This window comes from Rana temporaria, chromosome 3 (genome assembly GCF_905171775.1).
Source record: "Rana temporaria chromosome 3, aRanTem1.1, whole genome shotgun sequence".
In the NCBI taxonomy this organism is placed as follows: domain Eukaryota; kingdom Metazoa; phylum Chordata; class Amphibia; order Anura; family Ranidae; genus Rana; species Rana temporaria.
Genome location: NC_053491.1, coordinates 161,462,765 through 161,488,664, shown reverse-complemented (window position 1 = coordinate 161,488,664; position 25,900 = coordinate 161,462,765). Strand labels below are relative to the sequence as shown.

General features: G+C 42.9%; 1 protein-coding gene across 1 annotated transcript in view; it reads left to right on the top strand.

Annotated features, from left to right (window-relative positions):
- Nucleotides 1-25,900, top strand: part of CPED1 (cadherin like and PC-esterase domain containing 1) — a 408,757-nt gene that overhangs the window by 207,747 nt on the left and 175,110 nt on the right. The window contains exons 11-14 of the mRNA XM_040343743.1: nt 8,300-8,460; nt 13,802-13,869; nt 15,976-16,005; nt 18,263-18,449. Coding sequence (XP_040199677.1) covers nt 8,300-8,460; nt 13,802-13,869; nt 15,976-16,005; nt 18,263-18,449 — 446 coding nt within the window. The remainder of the gene's footprint in view (nt 1-8,299; nt 8,461-13,801; nt 13,870-15,975; nt 16,006-18,262; nt 18,450-25,900) is intronic.

Here is a 25,900-nt window from a genome sequence, read left to right as displayed (position 1 = left end):
CACTTTGGTGTTTTGAACCGGACAGCTGCAGCAGTACACTTCATTAGTGGTAATGACTGTCAAGGTAGGTAATTTGTTACAGAAGAGGAAGTATTTTCAAACAAAAAACACACATAGATAATTCTTGGAATTGTTTTGCAGAGTGCTGTAATGGTGTGTTAACAGTTAAAATAAATGATCTATAGTAATGCTCTCCCAAAATTGTTAAAAGGTCAGAGGTTAAAACTGCATTCAGCTGGTCACTAATCTGCTTCAAATAATAATGGCGATGCTTTGGGTGTTCACACAAAGGCCTGTCAAGCAAAAAAAAAATTGAATTTACTTTTTTAATAGCACATACAGTATTTCCTATGATTCATTAACATAAATCTCCCTTCTTGTACTAAGATTCAGTGAGAACAACCTATAAATTACATGTCAATTCTATCGCAGTAGGTTAAAGCTCCACCTTTTAACTGGTTATAAACCAGGTTGGTGCCAGGAGTTTTTCAAGGACTCTAGCTCCAACTATAATCACATTATGTCTGGTAGATGAATGGCTGCTAGAAGGCAGAGTTGGACCTTCTGCTCACCTCTGTCAACATTCATTTATTGCTAGACCCAGTTATAGCATTGGTAAGAGTAATTACATTGTGTGTAATTGTGCTCAGTCTATAATGTGTTTATATTGTATAAACACATTACTGATCAAAAATGCTTATAGACATAATATGGTATGGTAAGTAGTGGCATTTAATTGATAATCACGCAGTAGATGCATGCATGTATATATCCTTTCCATACCATTGATGCAGTGCAGTTGCAGTGGTGCTGCCCTTTTCTCAAAGCCACAATAAATACGTGCCTGGAAATGTATCCATGCTATGCTGAATTTACACAGGTTAGAAGTTGCAATTAGGCTGGGTTCACGCATATGCGAATTGGATGCGGGTTTCCCTGCATCCAATTTGCATGACAGACAAGTGTGACCGGCTCTCAATTGGGCCGGCTCTCAATCCGGGGCAGCCGCAAGCCAGATTGAAAAAGGGTCCCATGCATCTTTCGGTCTGGTTCAAGTGCGAATTCAGGCAAAAATTCAGACCTGAATCACACCTGAACCGGTAAACAGACACGCACCGGACCCCAGATTCAGACAGACAGACAGATATCTCACCGCTCCAGGTGAGCCCCGTGAGTAATCAAGGGTTGTTGAACCACCAAGGTGCTGGCAATGCTAATGATAGCAAATAAATGGACGAGAACTGGACAGCCGGACTCCAAAATCACTTAAAAAAGTTGTCTTTTTATTTTTCAACTGCACAAACAGTCACTGCAAACCAACAAGATACAGTATGGCCGACGCGTTTCGCACTTACAGTCAGTGCTTAGTCATGGCTGACTCAGCCATGACTAAGCACTGACTGTAAGTGCAGTTGAAAAATAAAAAGACAACTTTTTTAAGTGATTTTGGAGTGCGGCTGTCCAGTTCTCGTCCATTTATTTACACGCACCGGACCCCAGGCATGAACCTGCGGCCGCACAGATGTGAACCCAGCCTTAAACATATAATAGTTTCCCGATCTTTTACCTAGAGTGTGCATTAGTCCTCTTTAATTGTACCTTAACTAGTTACTAATAATAAACCCTTTTGGGTCATATTAACAGCCTAGTGGTAAAAATAATAGCATTACTTGTTATTGTTAGATAGAGACAGTACTCAAAAACATGGGAGTACCCTTAAGATAACACTTAACTCTTGCATTTTGCAAAATATTCACACTAAATCAAGATAGCAATATCTCTGTATTGGGATCTATATGTTACTTAGATTTCTTCCCCTAACTAGTCACTTTACTAGCTAGTTGTTGACGTACAGCATGTTGGGAAGCAATCTATATGTATAAAGCCAATTTTATGGTTTTATCCACATCATACATGGTTATCTTTATTAATCTGCACAAATCAATACACTTTTTACCACATGGGTGCATAGAAAATGTACATTGTACCCTGTTACAATCACAAGGAGGTGAGCTGTGGTGTGTTGCAAGAAATGCATTTCATCACAATACACCGTGCTTCTGGTAGCAAATCTCATAGAAATGAAAGAAATTGAATTTTGTGACACTGAAAAAGTTTAAGAGAAAAAAGATAACAAAGCACCTTGCATTGTAACAACATAAGGCACCACCCATTACCACCACTACGCATTAGACATCAGCGTTTGAGCTAAAGACACCAGCCCATGAGCTGAAGACACTAGCCCATGAGCTGAAGACACTAGCCCATGAGCTGAAGACACTAGCCCATGAGCTGAAGACACCAGCCCATGAGCTGAAGACACCAGGCCATGAGCTGAAGACACCAGGCCATGAGCTGAAGACACCAGCCCATGAGCTGAAGACACCAGCCCATGAGCTGAAGACACAATCCCATGAGCTAAAGTCACTAGCCCATGAGCTGAAGACACCATCCAATGAGCTGAAGACACCATCCAATGAGCTGAAGACACCAGCCCATGAGCTGAAGACACCATTCAATGAGCTGAAGACACCAGCCCATGAGCTGAAGACACCATCCCATGATCTGAAGACACCAGCCCATGAGCTGAGGACACCATCCTATGATCTGAAGACACCAGCCCATGAGCTGAAGACACCATTCAATGAGCTGAAGACACCAGGCCATGAGCTGAAGACACCATCCCATGATCTGAAGACACCAGCCCATGAGCTGAAGACACCATTCAATGAGCTGAAGACACCAGCCCATGAGCTGAAGACACCATTCAATGAGCTGAAGACACCAGCCCATGAGCTGAAGACACCAGCCCATGACCTGAGGACACCATCCTATGATCTGAAGACACCAGCCCATGAGCTGAAGACACCAGCCCATGAGCTGAAGACACCAGGCCATGAGCTGAAGACACCATCCCATGATCTGAAGACACCAGCCCATGAGCTGAAGACAGCATTCAATGAGCTGAAGACACCAGCCCATGAGCTGAAGACACCATTTAATGAGCTGAAGACACCGGGCCATGAGCTGAAGACACCAGGCCATGAGCTGAAGACAGCATTCAATGAGCTGAAGACACCAGCCCATGAGCTGAAGACACCATTTAATGAGCTGAAGACACCAGGCTATGAGCTGAAGACACCAGGCCATGAGCTGAAGACACCAGGCCATGAGCTGAAGACACCAGGCCATGAGCTGAAGACACCAGGCCATGAGCTGTAGACACCAGGCCATGAGCTGAAGACACCAGGCCATGAGCTGAAGCAGCTTGTGCAGACTGGTGTGAATGCACCCCTAAATTTGCCATTAGAAAACAGTAGAAAAAATAAACAATATCAAGCTACTGTCATTAGCTAGACGATAAATAAAATGCATTATGTTCCTTAATAATATCTTCTGCAGAATAAGTAAAAAATTTTAGCTATTAAATCATTTTATATAAGCAGATGTTTTTACTTATCAGATAAATCAAATCAGCACTGAATTCCTATTAGTTTTCTTTAGAGCACCCGGAATATTCACATCAACAAGCATGTGGGTCTGATTAATATCTCATAAAATTAAAAAATGATTTAGTGTAAATTCAGTTATGTGCAGAACACGGTCTATTGTTAGATTTACATATAAATCTTTGGAAAAAACCTTGCGCAGTGTTATTTTTCTTATTTTATTATGTTCTGTTCCAAGTCAGTCCACCATTCATTTTCTCTTTCTACAATAAATTTATTGGATGTTTTCTAGCGGGACACTTGCCTTAGTGAACTCTTCACCGGAGCAGACACAATCATCAGTACATTATTAGCAAATATTTGGCTGATGATGGCAGTGATTAAAAGCAGAGATCCTAGGTGACGCTCCCACTAATTCTTCCACTGATACACAGCACATCTTTCAACTAGTGATGAACACAGAGCAGATATGGAGAACAAAGCTAATTGCAGTATAGAATGAATGGCCGGGTCAGTCCCATCATAAGTTTAACAGGATCCAGACTAATATCACTCCACTGATAACAATAAATGTGCTTGGAACCCAATGATAAACAGAGTGTGGCTGTATTTATTCAAGGAAGGACACAACATGCTGTCAAGATATTTTATTTATACATGAACAGAACAATTAAGAACCTGATTCACTGCTTTCCTGTTTGCTACCTTTATTACAGCAGTTTATTTAATCAAACCTAATTGCAGTTTGACTATTCAGTCATCTAAGTGTGCTGTAGTCATGCCCCCGTAGGGGCTGCTGAATATTGTGGTTCACCTATCACCCTGCCCAGCCTGTTATCCATCTCTCAGGCACTCAGAGGCATAGAACAGTCCATAAGCTTTGTTTTTTGTTTCTTTTTGAGGGGATTGAACTTGGATGGGAAAGGGAAATTTTGGGGTGCCCAGAAAGATTCAGTGTAATCACTTGGTACTACTATATACACTCCTGTATATACACTCCAGTCTTCTCTCAAGCACAACTCTTCCTTAAGACCTCTTTCCCTTACTCCTCCGCACTTGCTGTAGACTGTTACTCCTCCAGCACTTCATTTGCTGCAGATTCCCAGGCCAGCTAGCACCACATGGTTAGGCCTGACACTAACTCTGCCAGATCTCAGTGAATTGCCTTTTGCGGGCAGGGGCATCAGACCCCTAAGATGTAGAAATAGTTCCGGTGCTAACTGTCCTCAACTCGGCTACTGATCCCAGTAAACCCTCTTCAGACCTTGCCAGCCCTCTTGGCTGTAGCTTCCCCTTTCCACTGCCCTTCCCACAGTCTGCTCTTCTGGTTCTGCACCCATCTCAAACTGCAAACTCACAGTTCTCTCAGGCGTGCCTCCCCAGTCCACCTGACAGTGCTTCACTAACCAGCCCCCCTGGCTGTGACCTGTTGTCCTCTCTGGAGTTTCTTAGCAGTGCTCTCTACCGCTGTCCTCTCTTTGATTTCTCATGTTCCTCTCCTCCATCTTTCTCCTTCTGGCTGCCCCGGAGCCCAGGCCCAAGGTCACTACCCCCCTAGACTGGGTATTTAAGGAAGCCTGCCCCCTGCCAATCCAAGTTGGGAATTGGTCAAGGCTCCTTAGAATACCCCAGGCAGCTCCACCTCTCCTCTGCTCCTCTCTATCTAGCACCTTCTAGAAAGAAGAGGAAGGTGACAGTGATGCTACCTGTGAGTTACCCAGCTCCCAGCCCAGAATGAAAACAAATAGGCCTAGCCACCAGCCAAACCTGCCTAAATTTCCCTACTCTAAAGAAAAATCTAACTTCTAGCACCTACCTAACTAGAGGGTGCTACGGTGTCAAGCTGTACTGTGTAGAATTGTATCATCAGCCTACTAGTATTTACCAAGAACAAAGTGGGGGAAACTGCTGCCATAATAGTAAACATAACAGCCCATGTAGTTGTCCAAGGGCCAAGTAGTAAGGAGACCAGCACAAGAACTCTTCTGCTTTTTCCTTTTTTTTTTTTTTTTTTTATTGGATGCCATTTTAAGCAGACAGAGATCAATCAGAATTTCGGATGCCTGGCTGCAAACAAACAAAATGAGATATGAGGTCAATAACAAGCAGAAATGCATGCTGGCTTAATATATATTTTGGTTTCCTGTTTTAAGATGTTTTAATTAGAATTCATTGTTCTGGCTAATCCAAATTGCCGTTATAAAGCCTAGAATAAAGAAATATAGCTAGGAATTACAAGAAAGGAACCAAAAAGACAAAATTCAGGTGCCGCTCGGGCAGAGAGGTAAAGCCCAACTAGACCGCTGTGAGTGCAGGAAAGGACAGGGAGCTCATCCTCATTCCAAGCTGCAGCAATGTCAAAGCAAAAGGTCCATAAGCCACACATCATGAAGCAGACTCGTGTGTATGAAGTGAGATGAATGGAAGCCTTAGCCCACCTCCAAAAAAGTGTATTTTGTCCGTGTACTCGAGAGAGGAGCCGGACTGCAGGAGTTGGGAGTAGGCAGGCCTCCCCCAGAGGCAATCTGCCACCTTTCTCCATGCCCCGGGTGGCAATGGTGGGTGGGTGTGTGAGGTGGGTGTGTGAGGGGGTCAGCGCAGTGCCAATCGCGTTGAGCCACCGCAGCTCCACATTATTCAAATATAATAACAGAAAATGTAGGGGTTTTAGTCTGTGAAGCGAGTGTATTAAGGGAAATTAGACTCTACCACATGAGCTCTATAAATCTCAAAAACATGCACATTTTCTATAATATAGCAAGTAGCATGTTCCAGTGATATGCAGCATATCCAGCTGTTTCTCTCCACTTAAGTACTGATTCTTCAAAGCTCTTTACCCGTGACTCACGAGAGTATGTATAAAACTCATGCCATTGTTGACATTTTTTTTTATATATATCAGGGGATATCAAGGAATAAACAATTTAGACTTCTCTTATAACTGATTTAAAGGGGTGATTTTACTAAAGGAGTTAATTTTACCTCATATGGAGGACCCACCTTGCTCACTTTCTATCTGCCACAAATATTCGGTGTTCTTGCAATGGTAGTTTAGCCTAAAATCCCAATTTCCACTTGAATTTGCAGCTCCAACTCTTATGCCGCGTAAACACAATCATTTTTCGGGTTGTAAAAAACGAATTTTTTTCATTCTCTAGAAAAAACAATGTTTTTTTCAACTTGATCATTAAAACGGCCTTGCCTACACACGATCGTGAAAAAAAAAATGCTCTAGCAAAGCGCGGTGACGTACAACACGTACAACGGCACTATACAGGGGAAGTTACATTCGGTTGACGCCACCCTTTGGGCTGCATTAGCTGATTTTGTGTTAGTAAAAGGCGATTTGCGCTTTTCTGTCTGTTACAGCGTGATGAATGTGCTTACTCCATCGCGAACGGTAGTTTTAACAGAACGAGCGCTCCCGTCTCATAACTTGCTTCTGAACATGCACGGATTTTTCACGTCGTTAAAGCCCACACACGACCATTTTTTACAACCCGAAAAACTACAACGTTAAAAAAAACGTTGTGAAAAAATAGAGCATGTTCGAAAAATTTGTTGCCCGTTTTTCAGAACCCGAAAAATGCTCTGAAGCCCACACATGGTCGTTTTTAATGACATTTAAAAAAAACTTCATTTTTTTAAAACCCGAAAAATGATCGTGTGTACGCGGCATAACAAATGTTCCAGTCAAATGGCTGGTGAATGTATGCAAATTTAATCAGCCAAATGTGCCGAGGGATACCTGATTTTTTTTTATAAATATGCCCTTAAATGTGTTATTACTTTGTCTTTTTTTTTTTACTTATATTTTCAAAATGTATTTATCACAGGTATTTATATAGCACTTAAATTTACACAGCACTTTTACACATTGTACATTCACATCAGTGCCTGCCCTCAAGGAGCTTACAGTCTAAGATCCCTGAATCACATTCATACATACATACAGTATATTTGGGACAATTTAGACAGGAACCAATTAACATACCAGAATTTCTTTGGAGTGTGGGAGGAAACTGAAATGGGTATCCAGAGGAAACCCAACCAGGCACCGGGAGAACATACAAACTCCAGGCAGGTAGTGCAGTGGTTGGAACTCGAACCGATGACCCTATTGCTAAAAGTTGGAAGTGCTTACCTCCTAGCCAAGAATCGCATAATAAAGTGGTTCTAAATGCTCAAGGTTTTTTACCTTCATGCATTCTATGTATGAAGGTAATAAACCTTCTCTGTGCAGCACCCCACCCTAATACTTACCTGAGCCCCATCTTGATCCAGCGATGCTGGATGCATGAGAGCCACGGTTCTCCAGGGATTCTCCCTCCTCATTGGCTGAGACAGCAGCGGGAGCCATTAACTGCTGTCAATCACAACCAGTAAGCCAATGAGAGGCGGGGCTGAGCCACTGCTCTGTGTGTAAATAGACACTCAGAAGGGGGGAGGAGCCAAGGGCACTGGCGAGGGACCCAAGAAGAGGAGGATGTGGACCACTCTGTGCAAAACCCACTGCACAGAGCAGGAAAGTGTGACATGTTTATTATTAAAAAAAACACACCAAGCCTTTAATATCACTTTAAGGTGGCTACATGAGTTTCAGTCTGATTGTACAATCTCCTATAGGTTTTACAACAACTACAGTATGTGTGAGGACCTGCCTGACAGAATACAAGTTGAATGGATATTATAGGTAGGCCTTCATACTACGTTAATGTTAGTACATCTAAATGAGATCATACAATCACATTGTATGTGGCCATGAAGATATTATTGAACTGTTATTGAGATGACATATCTGATACCAGATGTCATTTATTATAACCTTTTTTATCATTGTTATTTTGCAGATTTACCCTTCTATTGATGTTTCATTAAAAAAAATCAGGAGCCATCTGTACCTCAAAGCTCAACATATAAAACAACGTGAATCCTTGCTGAGAAAACATGACCTTATTACTGCCTTGTTGGAATATCCTAAAATCTTGAATAATTCCATTGTGACTCAGAGGTATGCTGCAGGATGGGTGTGGTTTATTTTTATTAATATTATTAGAAAATACATGAGGGTCAAAATCATTTGTAAACTAGAGGAACGAGAACTTATTAGTTGCTGGAGCTAAGAGGAAATGGAATAGTATGGGTATGGTGTACTGACTATGACAATAATTCATCTTGAACTAGAGGTCAAGCCATTTATGTACAATGTAAATGCAATCTATATTGGATATAACCACAATGTTCATCCTACAGAAAAGGAGAGAGTTTGGTCGGGGGGACTTTAAATGAGGCCAATCACTATGTAGAGTAAGCATGTGGGATGTAAAACACAGTGGGGTAGATTCACGTAGGCAGCACGTATTTGTGTGTGGGCGTAACGTATCCTATTTACGCTACGCCTCCACAACTTTGACAGGCAGGTGCAGTATTCACAAAGCAAAGTTGCGGCAGCGTAGCGTAAATAGGCCGGCGTAAGCCCGCCTAATTTAAATCTGGAAGAGGTGGGCGTGTTTTATTTAAATGAATTGTGACCCCACGTAAATTACGCTTTTTCCGAACGGCGCATGCGCCGTCCGTGAAAGTATCCCATTGCGCATGCTCCGAATTAACCTGCAAAAAGCCAATGCTTTCGATGTTAACGTAAATGACGCACAGCCCTATTCGCGAACGACTTACGCAAACAACGTAATCGATGGAAAATTTGACGCGGTCCCAACGTCCATACTTAACATTGGCTGCGCCTCATATATCAGGGGTAACTTTACACCGGAAAAAGCGCTACGTAAACGGCGTATCTGTACTGCGACGGCCGGGCGTACGTTCGTGAATAGGCGTATCTAGCTGATTTACATATTCTAGGCGTAAATCAGCATACACGCCCCTAGCGGCCAGCGTAAATATGCAGTTAAGATACGACGGCGTAGGAGACTTACTCTGGTCGTATCTTAGAGAAATTCTGGCATATCTGATTCTTTGAATCAGGCGCCAAGATACGACGCCTCAGACTCAGAGATACACCGTCGTATCTCCTACCTGAATCTGGCCCAGTATTGCTTATATGGATTCCGACAAAGGGGGGAGTTTGTTGGGGACTTTGAATGAGAGATGTATATCAAAAACCAGTCTTAGCAAAAAGCATTTTCATATACCTTATAAGATCATGGATTACATAAAATGCATACACAAATCGCATAAACGTAGAGCATGCTAAAAACCACATATACATATTGACGCAATGGTGCTTGGTATATCATGGAGTAAAGACAGGTTCCCATCAACACTATTGCGCTATTGTATTCTAAAAGCGGGAGTTTTTCCAGCCATCAGAATACAATGATCACTGCTAGCGGTAAAAAAGATCGAACAAAAAAAGCCCAGACATGCTGGTTGTAGTGAAAAAGATCAATAGATTGACAACCAGCTTGCCCATAGATAGATCGAAATTTGTCTGGTTCCAGAACCATCCAAATTTCGATCTATCCACGTCCGGCTTTGGCCCTTCGATCTGCAGTTGTCTTGGTGCTGCACAAGTGATCAGCTATTTAATGCAGAGCTCCAGCCCCTCCCCCCACCAATAAATTCAAGTCAGCAGAAACAAATACTGTAGATGCTGACTTTTACTATTAGGGCACGTACCTGTCCTGGGATCCTATGGTGCCCTCACCTAAGCCGATTCAAGAATCGGCTCTTGTGTGCTGCCGCTGCTATCTTGAGTATGGGAAACCGTCAGTGAAGCCTTGCAGCTTCAAAGCCAGTTTCCTACTTCGCATGTGCAAATCGCACTGCACTTTCTCAATGGGTGGGCTGCGGCGAGGATGGAACTTCTGCCTGAGTTTGCCATGGCAAACTCAGCAGGAAGTGGGAACGGGTACCTGTCAAAACCAGGTACCTCTTCTCCCCTACCCCCCATAAGGTGCCAAATGTAGCATTGGAGGGGGGGGGGGGCAGACAAGCGGAGCTTCCCCTTTTGGGTAGAGATCTGCTTTAGGGGCTGGATTTTGTTCTGCTTTTAAAACCATTCTAAAGTACAGCATTTTTTCACTATATACTCAATGATCAACATGTTTAGCCTAATTTATCTGTTTCTTCAGGACTAAAAATATAAAGGGATTGCTACTGTGTTATTTATGTGATCTGTACATATTTTATAAAATAAAGAGCTATTATAAATATTACAAAAATAGTTGCATTTCATAATATTTATATTCTTAATGTTTGTATAACATTCAATCAGCATTTAGAAGATATTTATACATGTTCATGTTCATATGATCATAGTATTTTAAGTATATTGTTATTACCAAATATTTGATAGATTATGGCCTTCTGACCTAGGTGTGGCTGCCAGTGTTCATATAAAGTTACAAACTATACACAGAAACAAGTTCTAAAACACATATTGGCATTATTAACACAAATTAATAGAATTATTTAGTTTGTGTGTGTGTATAATTATTTTTTAATTCTATACATTCCCTTTAAAAAGTGATGCTTTTCAAGGACTTTAAAACGAACCTCAGCTCTAGTACAGTAGTGCAATTGTGCACATATAACTTAATGGGAATTAATGGGACAAATATTAAAGCGGAGCTCCACCCAAAAGGTGAAGTTCAGCTTTAAGCACTCCTCCCCTTCTCCCCCGCCATGTTTTTCATGTAATTTTTTTTGGAGGAGGGGGGGGGAGCGGGTACCTTGTTGGACAGGTACCCGCTCTCACGTCCACTTGGATCACCTAGGTGATCCGACCAAAAGTTCTCCCTCCTTGCAGTCTTCTGGGACACGTCACAGGTCCCAGAAGACTGCTGGACCATTCAGCATTCGCAGCGTGACTCGCGCATGTGCAGTGCACACCCGGCTGTGAAGTCGCAAGCTATCACAGCCAGGTGCACACATTTGAAATGCATGTCGCCAGGGAGAGAAGGTAGAGGAAAGCTTTTTGTAGCTGCTGACTTTTTTTAAACACAAATAAAATGTCTGGAGTTCCTCTTTAGGAAACTATAATAGGCATGCATCAAGCTTTGGTAGTACCAAAACCATCTAGCACAGTCACAAGGGGCTGTGGATATGTTCACAGAGAGACTGGTATGGCAAGGCTCACTGGGGGAGGTTTACCAAAACTGGAGCAGCTTTGCATGGCAGCCAATCAGCTTCTAACTTCAGCTTGTTCAATAAAGCTTTGACAATAAGCCCTGGTTCACACTGCTGCGTTTTGACATGCAATTTGACATGTCAAATCGACGGCAATTGCCGGCAATGTTACCGCTCTAATTGGTGCGACGCCACATCTGCGGCGCTGCACCGTTATCAAAAAGTTGTTTCTGTACTACTTTTTGCGATTTCGGCCCGCGATTTATGTTGACACCTGTGCAGAAACCTGCACAGGTGTCTCTGTGATCACGGCTGAAATCGGGACTGCCAGCGGGAGTGAAATCATGCGAGTTCAGCTGAACTTGCACGGCTTCATTCCCGCAGCTCAGTGTGAACCTGGGCTAAAACCTGGAAAATGGTTGGTTTCTATGCAGAGCTGCACCAGATTTTGCACTCTCCGGTTTTAGTAAATCTCCCCCATTGCAGCTTGGAAATTAGACTACAGTATATACATATCACCTTTCATCAGCATATGCACACTAAAACAAGAAAAAATGATATTTTGTTGAATGATTTGGATACTGCCAACCAAAAAATTGAATTTCCTGTGTTTTCTTTATAAAGATGAGAAGCACACGTAGATCCAAACGTGACTGTCCTGATTCGCAATTTACATATTGTTCGCTTCATTTTTAATTCATTGGGCTTTTCCCATGCTGTGCATAAAAACCTTCAAGCGCCCTTCTATGTATTTACCTTTCTCAGCCCATAATGCATACAGTGAAAACCTTTATAAACTGTATTGTACAGTATTTGCCATTTGGTGCACAGATAGGGTCAGTGATGATAGGATCTGAGCTGGGGTCAGAAAAGTAGAAAATCATAGAAAGGGGTTTACAGTGAAGTTTAGGACAAGTAGAGACTGCATGGATGGTACTGGGTGTGCTGGGTGTGCTGTTTATTATCATCATCATCATCATCATCATCATCATCATCATCAGTAAGCTCAGAAACTTCAGCACAATTAGCCCCTCACTGACCACATCCCGGAGATGTATGGCTTTATCTGTGGGTTGTTCTTGTAAAAAGGCTTACCTGTAATGTTAGTCATGATGTTAGTAACTGGATTGCCCTGTTATTATTAGTGACCCTTGGTCAGCAAAACCAGTACTCCCAACGCTGTGCCAGCTTGGCGTGGGTTTCGAAGGCGCCGGCGTAGGTGGAAGTGGGCGTGACCCCATGCAAATGAGGCGTGACATGGACGCGTGCACAGCACCGCCCTGTGCCTGCTCAAAACCACGCTGGCACAACTGCCTAAGCTACGCCGGATCACCACGTACGCCGTAAACATAACGTACGCCCAGCCAGACACATGTCCAACGCACAATACGCCGGCTTGTGTTCCCTGGTGCAGACCTGTGCATGTCTGTTGCCTCGTTGCACCCCATTCATGGGGAATAACTTTACGCCGGACGTACAACTTCCGCGCATCTCGCGTAGCATGCCCCGGGCACACGCACGTTTGTAAAATCAGCGTATTTCCCTCATTTGCATGTTTGAATGGCTAATCAATGGGAGCAGCACCATGGGCACCCACCCTACGCCGGCGTGCAAGCTACGTCGGCGGGGTGTAGCCTGTTTTTAGGCGCATTTGGGTTCGTGGGTCTGCCGCACACATACGCCGGCGCACATTTGCACTTACTTCAGCGTAACGTGTTATACGTCGGCGTAAGTGCTTTGTGAATCTGGGCCCATGTCTCTACCTCACTTTGTTATTTCTCTCATTTCAGATAACAGTCTAAAGAATGGAGTAATTTTAAACCACTCTTACATTTGACATCATCATTTTATAGTGAAAAAAATACACAAATCTATCTTTCCTACCTAAAAAGGTGATTGGGAAGAGAGCTTCAGTACCCAGCCTGTGATTGACAGGCATAGCTGTGCATGTTGTCTGTGTACTGTGAGAAGGGGGTGTGTCCCTTCCCTCCAATAATGGCTCAGAGATCAGAGATGCCCCCTTCTGCTTTCCAGAGCTGAGAGGTTCTGTGTAAATTCTGGATGTGGAGAATAGAAGGTGGCAGATAAACAGATACAACGTATACAGAAGGATTTGTTAAATTTCTGTGTATCGTTAGATACTAGATACTTTCCTGAGTATATGTGAGGGTTTAAAACCAGAAAAGTATGTGAATTACCTGCATTGCTACTGTACTCAAAGCCTTTGACTTAAGAAGCAAATCACATCTTTATTAAACTTTCAGAGAAACACTTGGACACAAAGGAAATCACGAATTATCTGCTACTTCTGTAGTAACTAAAGCTTCCTCAGGTTTGGATTATTTTGTATTACTGTATTGACTAATACTAAATATTGCTGAGTGTGTAGGTGCAATAGTAATTTTTTCCTTATTTCTGATGACACATTTTGAGATACTCTGTACAACTATCTAACCTTGATGATTAATTCAGATAACTGTAATCTAAGCTTTATCTTACTAGATGAATCAAAAGCAGAACAGCAGATATCCCTATAGTGGGGGTTAAAAACAAACTGACGTGAGAGAAGCTACCCCTTGGGTGCCATTGTGTTAATGGTTTCCAGCACTGCAGTCCAGCTGAACTGGTGTGAACTTTGTAAACTGTTCTTCTAAAATGTTCAAGATTTTGTTAAAGACACCCTAGCTTTAATTTGTTTCTATTTTTCGCATATAAGGAACATATTTACTCAAACATCAGTCTGTGTTATGCCTTGTACACACGGCCAGGACTTTCAAGGAAAAAAGTCAACCCTCGTACACACGACCGAGTTTCTCGGCAAAAACCAGCAAGAAGCTTGCTGGGTTTTTTTTTTTGCCGAGGAAACCGGTCGTGTGTACACTTTTCGTTGAGGAAACCGTCGAGGATCTCGTCGGGCCAAAAAGAGAACATGTTCTCTATTTCCTTGACGGGAATGGGAAAATTTGGCTCGCCGAGATCCTCGGCGGCTTCACAAGGAACTCGATGAGCAAAACGATGTGTTTCGCCCGTCGAGTTCCTCGGACGTGTGTACGAGGCTTTAGACGGTCTTTTTTTCTTGGAAAGTCCGGCCGTGTGTAGACTCCATGTGACTTTTTTTTTTGGAAGTCCGACGGACCTTAGATAGAGAACCTGTTCTCTTTTCGTCTGTCAGACCTCCGACGGGGTCACGGTGGACTTCTGCACGGTCAAAAGTCTGAGGCCCCGTACACACGGCCGAGGAACTCGACGTGCCAAACACATCGAGTTCCTCGGCGTGTTCAGTCCTGGAGCCGCCGAGGAGCTCGGCGGGCCGAGTTCTCCCATAGAACAACGAGGAAATAGAGAACATGTTCTCTATTTCCTCGCCGAGGTCCTCGTCGGCTTCCTCGGCCGAAAGTGTACACACGGCCGGGTTTCTCGGCAGAATTCAGCTCTAAACCGAGTTTCTGGCTGAATTCTGCCGAGAAACTCGGTCGTGTGTACGGGGCCTGACTGTGTGTACGAGGCATAATAGTTCATTTAGAATATTTACTGTCTGTATGGGTTTTAGCAGTAACCCAGAAGTAGGGTATATTGCTGTAACAGGTGGCAGACCAGTGGCGGCCAGTAATGCAGGGCGCAGGGGCACCACCCCTCTAATTCAATCATCGGGCCACCTACTCTACATGCGGGGCCCTGGACGCATGCATTCCATGGATTTTTTTTTAGAGCACTTGATTAGAGCCAGAAAAAAAGGGTGGATTTGAGGCCAGTGGTGTATTTTGACACTTTTTTGGAAATTAGGCATGCCAAGGTGATCTCACTTTTTGGTACACTTTTTTTGGAAATAAAGAGATATGCTGGTACTGAGGAGGTCAAATGCATAGCTTGAGAAGGGTGCACTAGATACCTTAAATGTAAAAGTCATACACAGAGGAAGGAGGAAGTGAAGGAGTTAGGCCTCGTACACACAACCGAGAAACTCGACGGGCGAAACACATCGTTTTGCTTGTCGAGTTCCTTGTGAAACCGTCGAGAAACTCGACAAGCCAATTTTCTCCATTCCCGTCAAGGAAATAGAGAACATGCTTTCTTTTTGGCTCGTCGAGTTTCTCGACAGTTTCCTCTGCGAAAATGTACACACGACCGGTTTCCTCGGCAAAAACATATCTCCCAGCAAGTTTTTTGCTGTTATTTGCCGAGAAACTCGGTCGTGTGTACAAGGCCTTATTGTACTGGTCACATGCAGTGGCATGATGGAGATGAAGGGATTAATATCCAGTTGTGTATGATAAGGGAGGTAAAAGTATTAATATATAGGTAACCTGGAGACAGCATGAAGTATGTTTAGGAGAGGAGGGGCATGAAAGGCTAAAAAAAAAAAATAGGGTTCATTCTGTGCCATATTTTCATGTGTCCATTAAATATCAGTAAAATATGTTAATGTACTTCTTTACAGACAACAGTAAAGTGAGGAACTGTAGTAATGGTACGTATAAGAATTATTATTATACATTTTAACATAGAAATTAAGACTACCTCTTTCAGTGTATGTTTAAAGCTGATCTACATGGTCCAGCGTGGCACAATGTAAGTATGCATATCTCATACCTGATCACCAGTGATAGTGTGAGCTTTTGGGTCCTGTGTGAAAGCAGCTCCCCCACTACACAAAGACCACAGGGGGTCACTTACTTAGTACTGCTGCCATTTATAGAATACAAAGAATTCTGGGGCAGATTAGCTATTTCCGACGATCCATGAACGTACGAGCGGCCGGCGCAAATTTTTTACGGCATCTCTAGTCGGCTTTTTCTGGCGTATAGTTAAAGCTGGTATTTTGCGGCGTATAGTTAGACTTGCCATGTTAAGTATGGCCGTCGTTCCCACGTCGAAATTTGAATTTTTTTTTTTTTGCGTAAGTCGCCCGTGAATCGGGATGGACGTAATTCACGTCTAAGTTAAAAAAAATGACGTTGTTGCGACGTCATTTAGCGCAATGCACGGCGGGAAATTTAGAAACGGAGCATGCGCAGTTCATTCGGCGCGGGGACGCGCTTCATTTAAATTAAACACGCCCCCTAATCGCCGATTTGAATTCCGCCGCCAGACATACACTACGCCGCCGTAACTTACGGCGCAAAATCTTTAAGCATTCAAAATTACGCCAGGTAAGGTACGGCGGGGTAGCGTATCTCTGATACGCTGCGCCAATCTATTTCTATGTGGATCTGGCCCTCTATGTCTATCTTTCCATTTTATAGAACATGAATTATTATTTTTTTTATGAATACAAGGCATTCTCTAAACAAGTGAGGTGTAGATTGTAGCATCAATTTCCTCCTCTCCATCTTGTCTAGTCAAATACATTTTTGAAAAATACAAAGCATTCTCTGAAGTGCCGAATGAGTTACCCCTTGTGGTCATAGTGCAGAGGGAAAGCTGCTGGCACAGAACCTGAGCAGAACCTAGAAGATTGTGGCTATCACTGAGACTACTACAGTGATTGTCGGCTCCCTCAGCTTCCCATCAGGTATGAGATATGCATGCTTAAGGAGTTGCTATTACTGGTAGGATCTCCTGGAAAGCAATGCTGCAATAGAGGGTCCATGTGATCCCACGCACTCCTTACAGCTGTCAAAGTTTTGTGGTAGAAGGTGCTAAAATGACAAATCAAACGGTACAATGTAGAATAGTAAAACTTTACCAGCATACCAAAAAATGCAAAAAAAAATGCAAAAGAACCCCCAAAAAATATATATATTATGATATTGCAGAGCCTTATGGGCCGTACACACGACCGAACATGTCTGCTGAAACTGGTCCGCGGACCACTTTCAGCAGACATGTTCGGTCGTGTGTAGGCCCGAGCGGACAGGATTCCAGCATACATTTGCCCGCCGGGCCTTTTTCCAGCGGGCAAATATTTCTGGACTTGTTTTAAAACAGCCCGCTGAAATCCTGCCCGCTCGGACATGTTCGGTCGTCTGTACAGACCTACCGTACATGTCCGAGCGCCCGCCATCCCTCGCATGCGTCGAATGACTTTGACGCATGCGTGGAAGCATTGAACTGGCAGGGCCGCCCACGTCGCCGCGTCATCGTCGTGGCGACGGCGCGGACACGCCCCGCGTATTGTTTACGCGCGGATTTCTGTATGATGGTGAGTACAGCCACCATACAGAAATCCCCGAGCAGACATGTACGGTGAAAACGGTCCGGCGGACCGGTTTCATCGTACATGTATGCTCATCTGTACGCGGCCTTAGAGGACCCCTTCATCAGGGAAGCAGCACTTACTAACTGATTAATGAGCTTGTGACAATCAGTGTCCCTAAATTTGTTTAGCTGGTGATGCCTTGCTAATAAACTTTGCAACAAAATGAATTGTCTTAAGAAAACTGTATACCGTGAAGCATGATACCAAACAAAGCGGCAAATAGATTTATGGTTTACGTACAATTTAACTAAGTTGTAATCCTCAGCATCTTGAATATTAGACAACTAAACTTTAGTGAAATGAAAAAGTAACAGTCAGAGCAATGGGATCTAAAAAACATCATCCAAACAGAAAATAAAGGCAGAGTTGTAAACTCCATTTTTTAAGATAATTTTCCCATCGTGGAGTAGTATCTGTAATGCTACCATTATTATTTTTTTCTTTGCTTGCTGATATAGCACGTTCCTATAAGTAACACCCTGGTAACTAATGTTATCTCTTCTGTAATGACTGTTTCTTGGAACAGATAATGATACACTATCTTACATCAGTCGTATCTTCAGCAATCCTTCTCTGGACCTGACTCCTGAATTCAACCCAAAGATCAAAGACTACTATGTAGAACTGCCATTTGATGTAGTGACAGTGGAAATTGGAGCAGAGCCTGCACATTGCAAAAGCCAAGTGCACCTGGATGACAGGGATGGACCAAGGTAGGATATCAAATGTGGTGTGCAAAAAAATACAGTTAAACAATTTTCCTTGCTCATGAAATTACCTAATAGGTTTTAAAGGAAAAGACAATGTCAACACTTTTTAAGAAAAAAACACTTATTAACCAGGTCAGTTATATACCGTGGCTCAGATTCACAAAGCATGTGCGCCGACGTATCTCCAGATACGCCGCGTAAGTACAAATATGCGCCGTCGTATCTATGCGCCGGGCCCACAAGCTAAGATACGCCTAAAAACATGCTTCATCCGACCGACGTAACTTGCCTACGCCGGCGTAGAGTGGGCGCATATTTATGCTGGACGCTCCCATTGATTGATTCTCTTTTCACATATGCAAATAAGGGAGATACGCCGATTCACGAACGTCCGTCCGTCCGACGCAGTGCGTATAAAGTCATACGTCCGGCGTAAAGTTGTGCCCCATAAAGGAGGTGTAACTCAGCAGCATCCATGCAAAGGGCTGCACCAGGGAACACAAGCCGACGTATTTTACATAGTTTACGTAGGACGTGAATATGACTAGGCGTAGGTTACGTTCAAGCCATAGGCAGTGATCCTACGTATCTTAGGGAGTAGTTCCGACGTGATTCTGAGCATGCGCACTGGGATACGTCCATGGGATGGCGCATGCGCCGTTCGTTATACGTATCTGTCTGGCGCTCGGCCCATCATTTGCATGGGGTCACGCCTCATTTGCATGGCTCACGCCCACTTCCACCTACGCCCGCTTAAGCCTAGGAAACCCAGCGCAGTTTTGGCAGCACTGGCTTTCTGAATTCAGTGCTTGCCTCTCTGCGCTGTGTCGGCGTAGCGTAAAGGAGATACGGTACGGCGGCATAAATGTGCGCCGCTGTCTGTGAATCCGGGCCATTGAATGGATATTGGATATTATCATTGCAGTCCCCTAGAGCAGGGAAGGTTTAGAGTCTCTGTCTGATTATTTCTACTGCTGCCCAAGTCCCTATCCGGCTGACTTCCCCAACATATTTTGTCATGATAGCGAGGTCAAAGAATTAGGTCACAGATAAAAATAATAAAACAAATAAAAAAATAAATGGTGGATGGTGTTAGGCTTTAACTTCCACAAACAGACTACAGAATTTGATCCTCTGTTCTCCTGATACAAGCAGGAAATTAGATTTCTAGACAGAGTAAAAAATACCTTGAGACTCGATTCACGCTAGTGTAATGCGGGAACCAGTGTGATTCCAGTGACGGTTCCCGCATCGCATAGAACTCGCAGACGGTTCACACTGCCCTATGCGAACCACTGCGAGTGTCAATAGAAACTTATAGATGTCCCCAGGTTGGTTTACATATCGCAGTGCGAACTGGCAAGTGGTGCAGGATTTGGATTGCGATTCCAGTGCGGTCCAAAAAAATTGTCCTGTACTATTTTGGTGCAAATGCAATGCGAGTTCAGCCATACAATATGTATGGCTGAATACGCATTGCACGGGCATTGCATGTGATGCCATCATTTCATTTTTTAAATTCTAAACTCAAGAGCCTTATTTAACAAATAAACTTTTTTTTTAACCCCAATTAAATTGTTCACTCCTGTACTGCAGCTTATTTAAATTTAATTTAAAATGAATGTTCACTTGGAATTGCCTTAAAATACCATTTAATGTTTCTTTCATCCAAGTGCTCTGTGCTGACAGGGGTGAGAAACACCACAAGTCCTGGAACTTTGTTTTTCTATCAAAATTTATTTTCTTATGCATGAAAAATACCACGACAATAACATTTGCGTTTTTGCGTATTTAACATAAAGCCCTGAAGTTATCCCTAATTTGATGTGTTTGGTGTTTTCATGGTCAAAAAGATCCTGATTGCTATAGTGGTGGTAGGGCAGTTATCAGTAGGGCCATCTATTCTGGAAAAGTCCCAGACAGTGACCCAGAAAAAATGTGTATATTTGTCCCCTAAGTTGAAGGCATCTGAAACATAGTGAGCCTATACAGGCAGAGGAATATAATAGATTGGGGGAGATTTACTCAAACTGGAGAGTGTAAAAGCTGTGCATGGCAGCCAATCAGCTTCTAACTTCAGCTTGTTTGATTAAGCTGTGACAAAAAAAAATGGGAGCTGATTGGTTTCTATGCAGAGATGCATCAGATTTTGCACTCTCTAATATATTTGGACACAAGGGTTTTGGAAAAATATTGTCAAATGCTATATATTTCTTTTAAGTGATCAACAATTATGAAACAAGGTTAGTTGATATGCACAGAATATTTGTTTCTTGAAGTTACACATATTGTAAACATAAAATAATATTCAGCAACATACTTGTTGTGGAATGGTAAAACGCAAGACCAACCTTTCTGACAGGAGGCTTGAAATGGACAAAATGGATATCTTGGATGTGAGGGCAACAAATGGAAACATGATTTTAACAAATTAAGGTTTTTCAAATAGATAACTATTTAATTTATTATTCATAAATCCTACCTTATTCCAGTCCACAAGATCAGGACAGATGTGTTTTAATACAAATGGTGGCATTATGGCTCAGTTTCCACCTGATGCTGGCTGCTGGGAAGGTATTTAGGTCCTTTCCTATTAGTGCATCTCACTCTAGTATTTTTCTTGCTGCCAGATACTGCTAGTCATTATCCTGTTCCTGCCCTGTATGCGGTACCCTGTATCCTGCCATCCTGCTGCCCTATACCTGCTCACCCTTGTTGCATTTTCCGTTACCCCTTCTAATCTGCTCTCTGCACCTCCTGTTTTTCCTGCCTTTCTGTGTTTCCCATTTATAGGGATGGGTGAGCGGTTCGGGCTGAACCCGTGGAGTGCACAGTCATTAGGTTGGGCCAGGAAGCCGACCGACGTGTCAGTAACAACGGAGGAATCATCAGCTGTTAACGGCCTGAAAGCTTGAATGAAAAAAAAACATTGCCAAATAGAAAAATATAAAAACTTGTGTGGGGGTCCCCCTCAATCCATACCAGGTCCTTTGGGTTTGGTATGGATTTAAAGAAAAAAGGCATGTTGTCCCCCAAAATCAATATCAGACCCTTATCTGAGGATGCAGTCATACCAGGCCACATGCCCTCAACATGGGGAGGGTGCTTGAGGGGGCTCTACAACGGCCTCTTCCCCACAACCCTGGGCGGTGGTTGTGGGGGTCTGCGAGCAGGGGGCCCTCAGATCCAACCCCCCAATGTGAATGAATACATAGTACCCCTACCGACTCACCCCCAAAAAAAACAGTGTAGTGTAAAAAAAACAGGAACCAGTTTTTGACAAGCCCTTTATTAAAAAAATATAAAAACAATGTCCCCCATGTAGATCCATCGTCAATCATGACACCCGTCAGACCGCTGGACTCGAAAAAAAGAGAAAAACCTGCGTTGCCCACTGCGCAGGCTAACCGCCAACTGCCTGCTCCTCCAACTGACAATTCTTAAATAGGTAAGGAGCAAGGCCACCTGGTGCATGCTGAGTTGGTAACATCACAAGAGGGCAGTGCCACCAGGAGGTGTCACCAGGTGACTCTGCCCTTACCTATTTAGAAACTGCCAGGCGGTAGAGCAGGCATTTGGTGGTTAGCCTTAGTCACGGGCGGATCGTTTTTTTTTCTTCTTTTTTTGGGACAGGCGGTGCGGCAGGCATCGTGATTGATGATGAATCTACATCGGGGGACATCAATTTTTATTTTTTATTCTTTAATAAAAGAATTGTCAAAAAATGGGTTTTTATTTATTTTTGACACTTTTTTGGGTGAAAGAGTAGGGATACAATGTACTCCAACTCATTCACATAGGGGGAGCCGGGATATGTGGGATACATGGACCCCAGGGCAGTACCTGGGCCTACATACCCTTTTTATGGTCAATATAAGCCTTCAAAATGGGAACTTTTGATTTTTCAAGTTCGGGTCCCATAGATTTTAATAGAGTTTGTGACTCAGGTCCGAACTTTTTACATGTTCTGGTGCGAACTGAACCGAGGGGGGGGGGGGTGTTGCTACATCACTAATTGTATATAGTTATTTGTTAGTTAACCACTTGCCGACCGCCGCACACACATATATGTCGGCAGAATGGCTCGTACAGGCAAATGGGTGTACATGTACGTCCCTTGGAATTTGCCGCCATGCAGGCACGTGCCCACCACCGATGGTGCGCATGCACGCCAACTGCACGCCGCAGGAGCGAGCCCGCTGATCCCGCAAACTGGATGTTCGCTGGCAGCCCGCGATCGTAAGATGGAGAGGCAGAACGGGGAGATGCTTATATAAACAATTTCCCTGTTCTGCCTAGTGACAGGACAGTGATCTACTGCGCCCTGTCATCGGGAGCAGTGATCACTGTCATGTCAGTGGTAGCCCATTTCCCCCACAGTTAGAGTCACTCCTTAGGACACACTTAAACCCTTGATCGCTCCCTAGTGTTTAACCCCTTCCCTGCCAGTGTCATTTATACAGTAATCAGTGGCTATTTATAGCACTGATCGCTGTACAAATGACATTGGTCCCAAAATAGTGTCAAAAGTGTCTGATGTGTGTCCCCCATAATGTTGCAGTCCTGATAAAATTTGCAGATCTCCGCCATTACTAGTAAAAAAATATATAATAATGAAAATGCCATAAATTTATTCCCTATGTTGTAGACGCTATAACTTTTGCGCAAACCAATTTTTTTACCAAAAATATGTAGAAGAATACGTATCGGACGTGATCAAATACCACCAAAATAAAGCTTTTTTTGCAGGAAAAAAAGGATGTCAATTTTGTTTGGATACAACGTCGCATGACCGCGCAATTGTCAGCTAAAGTGACGCCGTGCCGAATCGTAAAAAATGCTTTGGTCAGGACGGGGGTAAATTCTTCTGGGGCTGAAGTGGTTAAGCTTCTATTTGTTAATTAGTCAGGTATTCTGTTGCTGGGTTTTTCACTCGCTTATATTCTTATGTTTGCAGCTTGCTGGTGTTTGGATGGATTTTGTTTCACTATAAATAAATCTCACGTAAAGCATACACAGTCTAGTTCCAGTTTCCTGAGTGTAGCCATGCAGATCTGGCCATTCCTGCTACTGATTCCTGACATCATAATATATCTGCTGCTATTCAAACAGTCCTTATTTTCCATACCTAGCCTGGGCCTGTCCTCGGTGCTCTGTGTTTTTAAAAAGGATCATGCATATTGTGCTGATTTTTCTACTCATGATATTGCCCATGGGCCCTACATTAACTCAATTTACAACCATAACTGCAATGGCACTGACACACCTTCAGTTGGGACATAGATTGTAGTAGTCAGCTCAGTACTATCTTTGAAGTCAGCCCCTACCCTGTCAGCCTTTAGGCAATCATTGGAAACTCACTTATTCAGGGAGGCCTACCCCACTTCCACCTAAATACTGTACCCGAGACACCTCCATCAGATCATCCCCGCAGCTATTACCTTTTGTACCACCTCCCCTCCCTTTAGACTGTAAGCTCTATGAGCAGGGCCCTCCTATTCCTACTGTATTGAACTGTCCCCCCTCTACATTGTAAAGCGGTGTGCAAACTGTTGGCGCTATATAAATCCTTTATAATAATAATAATAATAATTACTCCAGAAAGTATAGAATTTTGAATGGTTTATTCTTATACTCCTTTACAGATTTAATCCTTCTATCCAATATACTTCTTGATTATGGTCTTGTATTGGTTAGGCATTACAATACATGCCTGATTTGTTTAGATCTGTAGCCTATATCTTTATAGTTCTTATAATAATAGCCTGGTTTTGAGGCTTATGGGAGAGAATTTTGGTGACAGGGTTCCCCCCTTTTTAATAATAATTGAGAGAACTTTGGCATTTTGATATTTTATTTATTGCATTTCCCTTGTCTGGTATCTGTATTATTACATCATGCTTATTTAGTACATAATTACAATTTAGTATGTTTACTGTGATACTGCTATTATTTTTGTGTACGTGTGTTTTGCTAAACTTAAAACACAGCACATAAAATTATACAAACGGAGAATGGAGATTATGGGCCAGATTCACAAAGGAGATACGACGGAGTATCTCAGATACGCCGTCGTATCTCTCAGAGTATCTATGCGACTGATTCATAGAATCAGTTACGCATAGATAGCCAGAAGATCCGACAGGTGTAATGGACTTACACTGTCGGATCTTAGGATGCAATACCGCGGCCGCCGCTGGGGGGAGTTTGCGTCGTAAACCAGCGTTGGGTATGCAAATTAGGAGTTACGGCGATCCACGAAGATTTTTCCCGTCGTTACGTTGTCGCAAGTGTTAGATTTCCGTCGCAAAGATAGGGCACCTTTAATATGGTGGAAAAGTACTCCACCATGTTAAAATATGCCCGTCTATCCCGCGTCGCTTTTGAATTTTTTTTTAATTTTTTCTTTTTCCCGGCGTAAGTCATTTGATCACGTCGCGATTCACAAAACGTCGGCGCGTCGTAATTTCGCGCAAAGCACGTAGGGAAATTTGCGACGGGAGTATGCGCAGTACGTCCGGCGCGGGAGCGCGCCTAATTTAAATGGTACCCGCCCCATTTGAATTGGGCCGCCTTGCGCCGGACGTGTTTACGATACACCGCTGCAAATTTCCAGGTAAGTGCTTTGTGGATCGGGCACTAAATCGGAAAACTTGCGGTGGTGTAACGTAAACGGGTTACGTTACGCTGCGCCCAAGCTACGTGAATCTGCCCCTATGAGCAGAAACATTGGAAATATATCAGAAAATAAAAAAAGTAATAGTAATAAAAGGGTCCTTCAGTATATAACATTACAAAAAAAAGCCAAATTGGTTTAATATAGTGTGGAAATACAAAAGAATAAACCAAAAAGTTGTGTATAAAACGTTAAAGAGCAAAGTAAAGGCAAGTATTGATTAATTTTCTGAAAAAACATGAATGGTGAATGAGATATGCAAAAGGAAAAAGAACAGGATAGACTCCAAGGGAAACAGTTAGGAATCTGTGCAAAGATATGTATGTGATAAAGAAGAAAAGAGAGAAGAGAAATGCTCATCTGAGAATCTAAGTTTGTATAGGCAGAAAAGAAAACTTTCCAGGAAATTAAGAGAAAATATTAGAATGTGTGCTGAATACTGTAAAAAATAAAAATAAATACGTAGAATGCAAAACATGAGCGGAAATGAAGAAGTCCAATTTTATGATGCAGAAATAAAATAGGAAGCATCGTCTTATGTAGTGATAGAAGCCAGTCACAGGCAATTTAAAAAGAAGAAAGTCAAAAGATGAAAAAAGCAGGGGCAATTTTATGGAACTATATACAGTGCCTTGCGAAAGTATTCGCCCCCCTTGAACTTTGCAACCTTTTGCCACATTTCAGGCTTCAAACATAAAGATATAAAACTGTATTTTTTTTTTGAAGAATCAACAAGTGGGACACAATCATGAAGTGGAACGAAATTTATTGGATATTT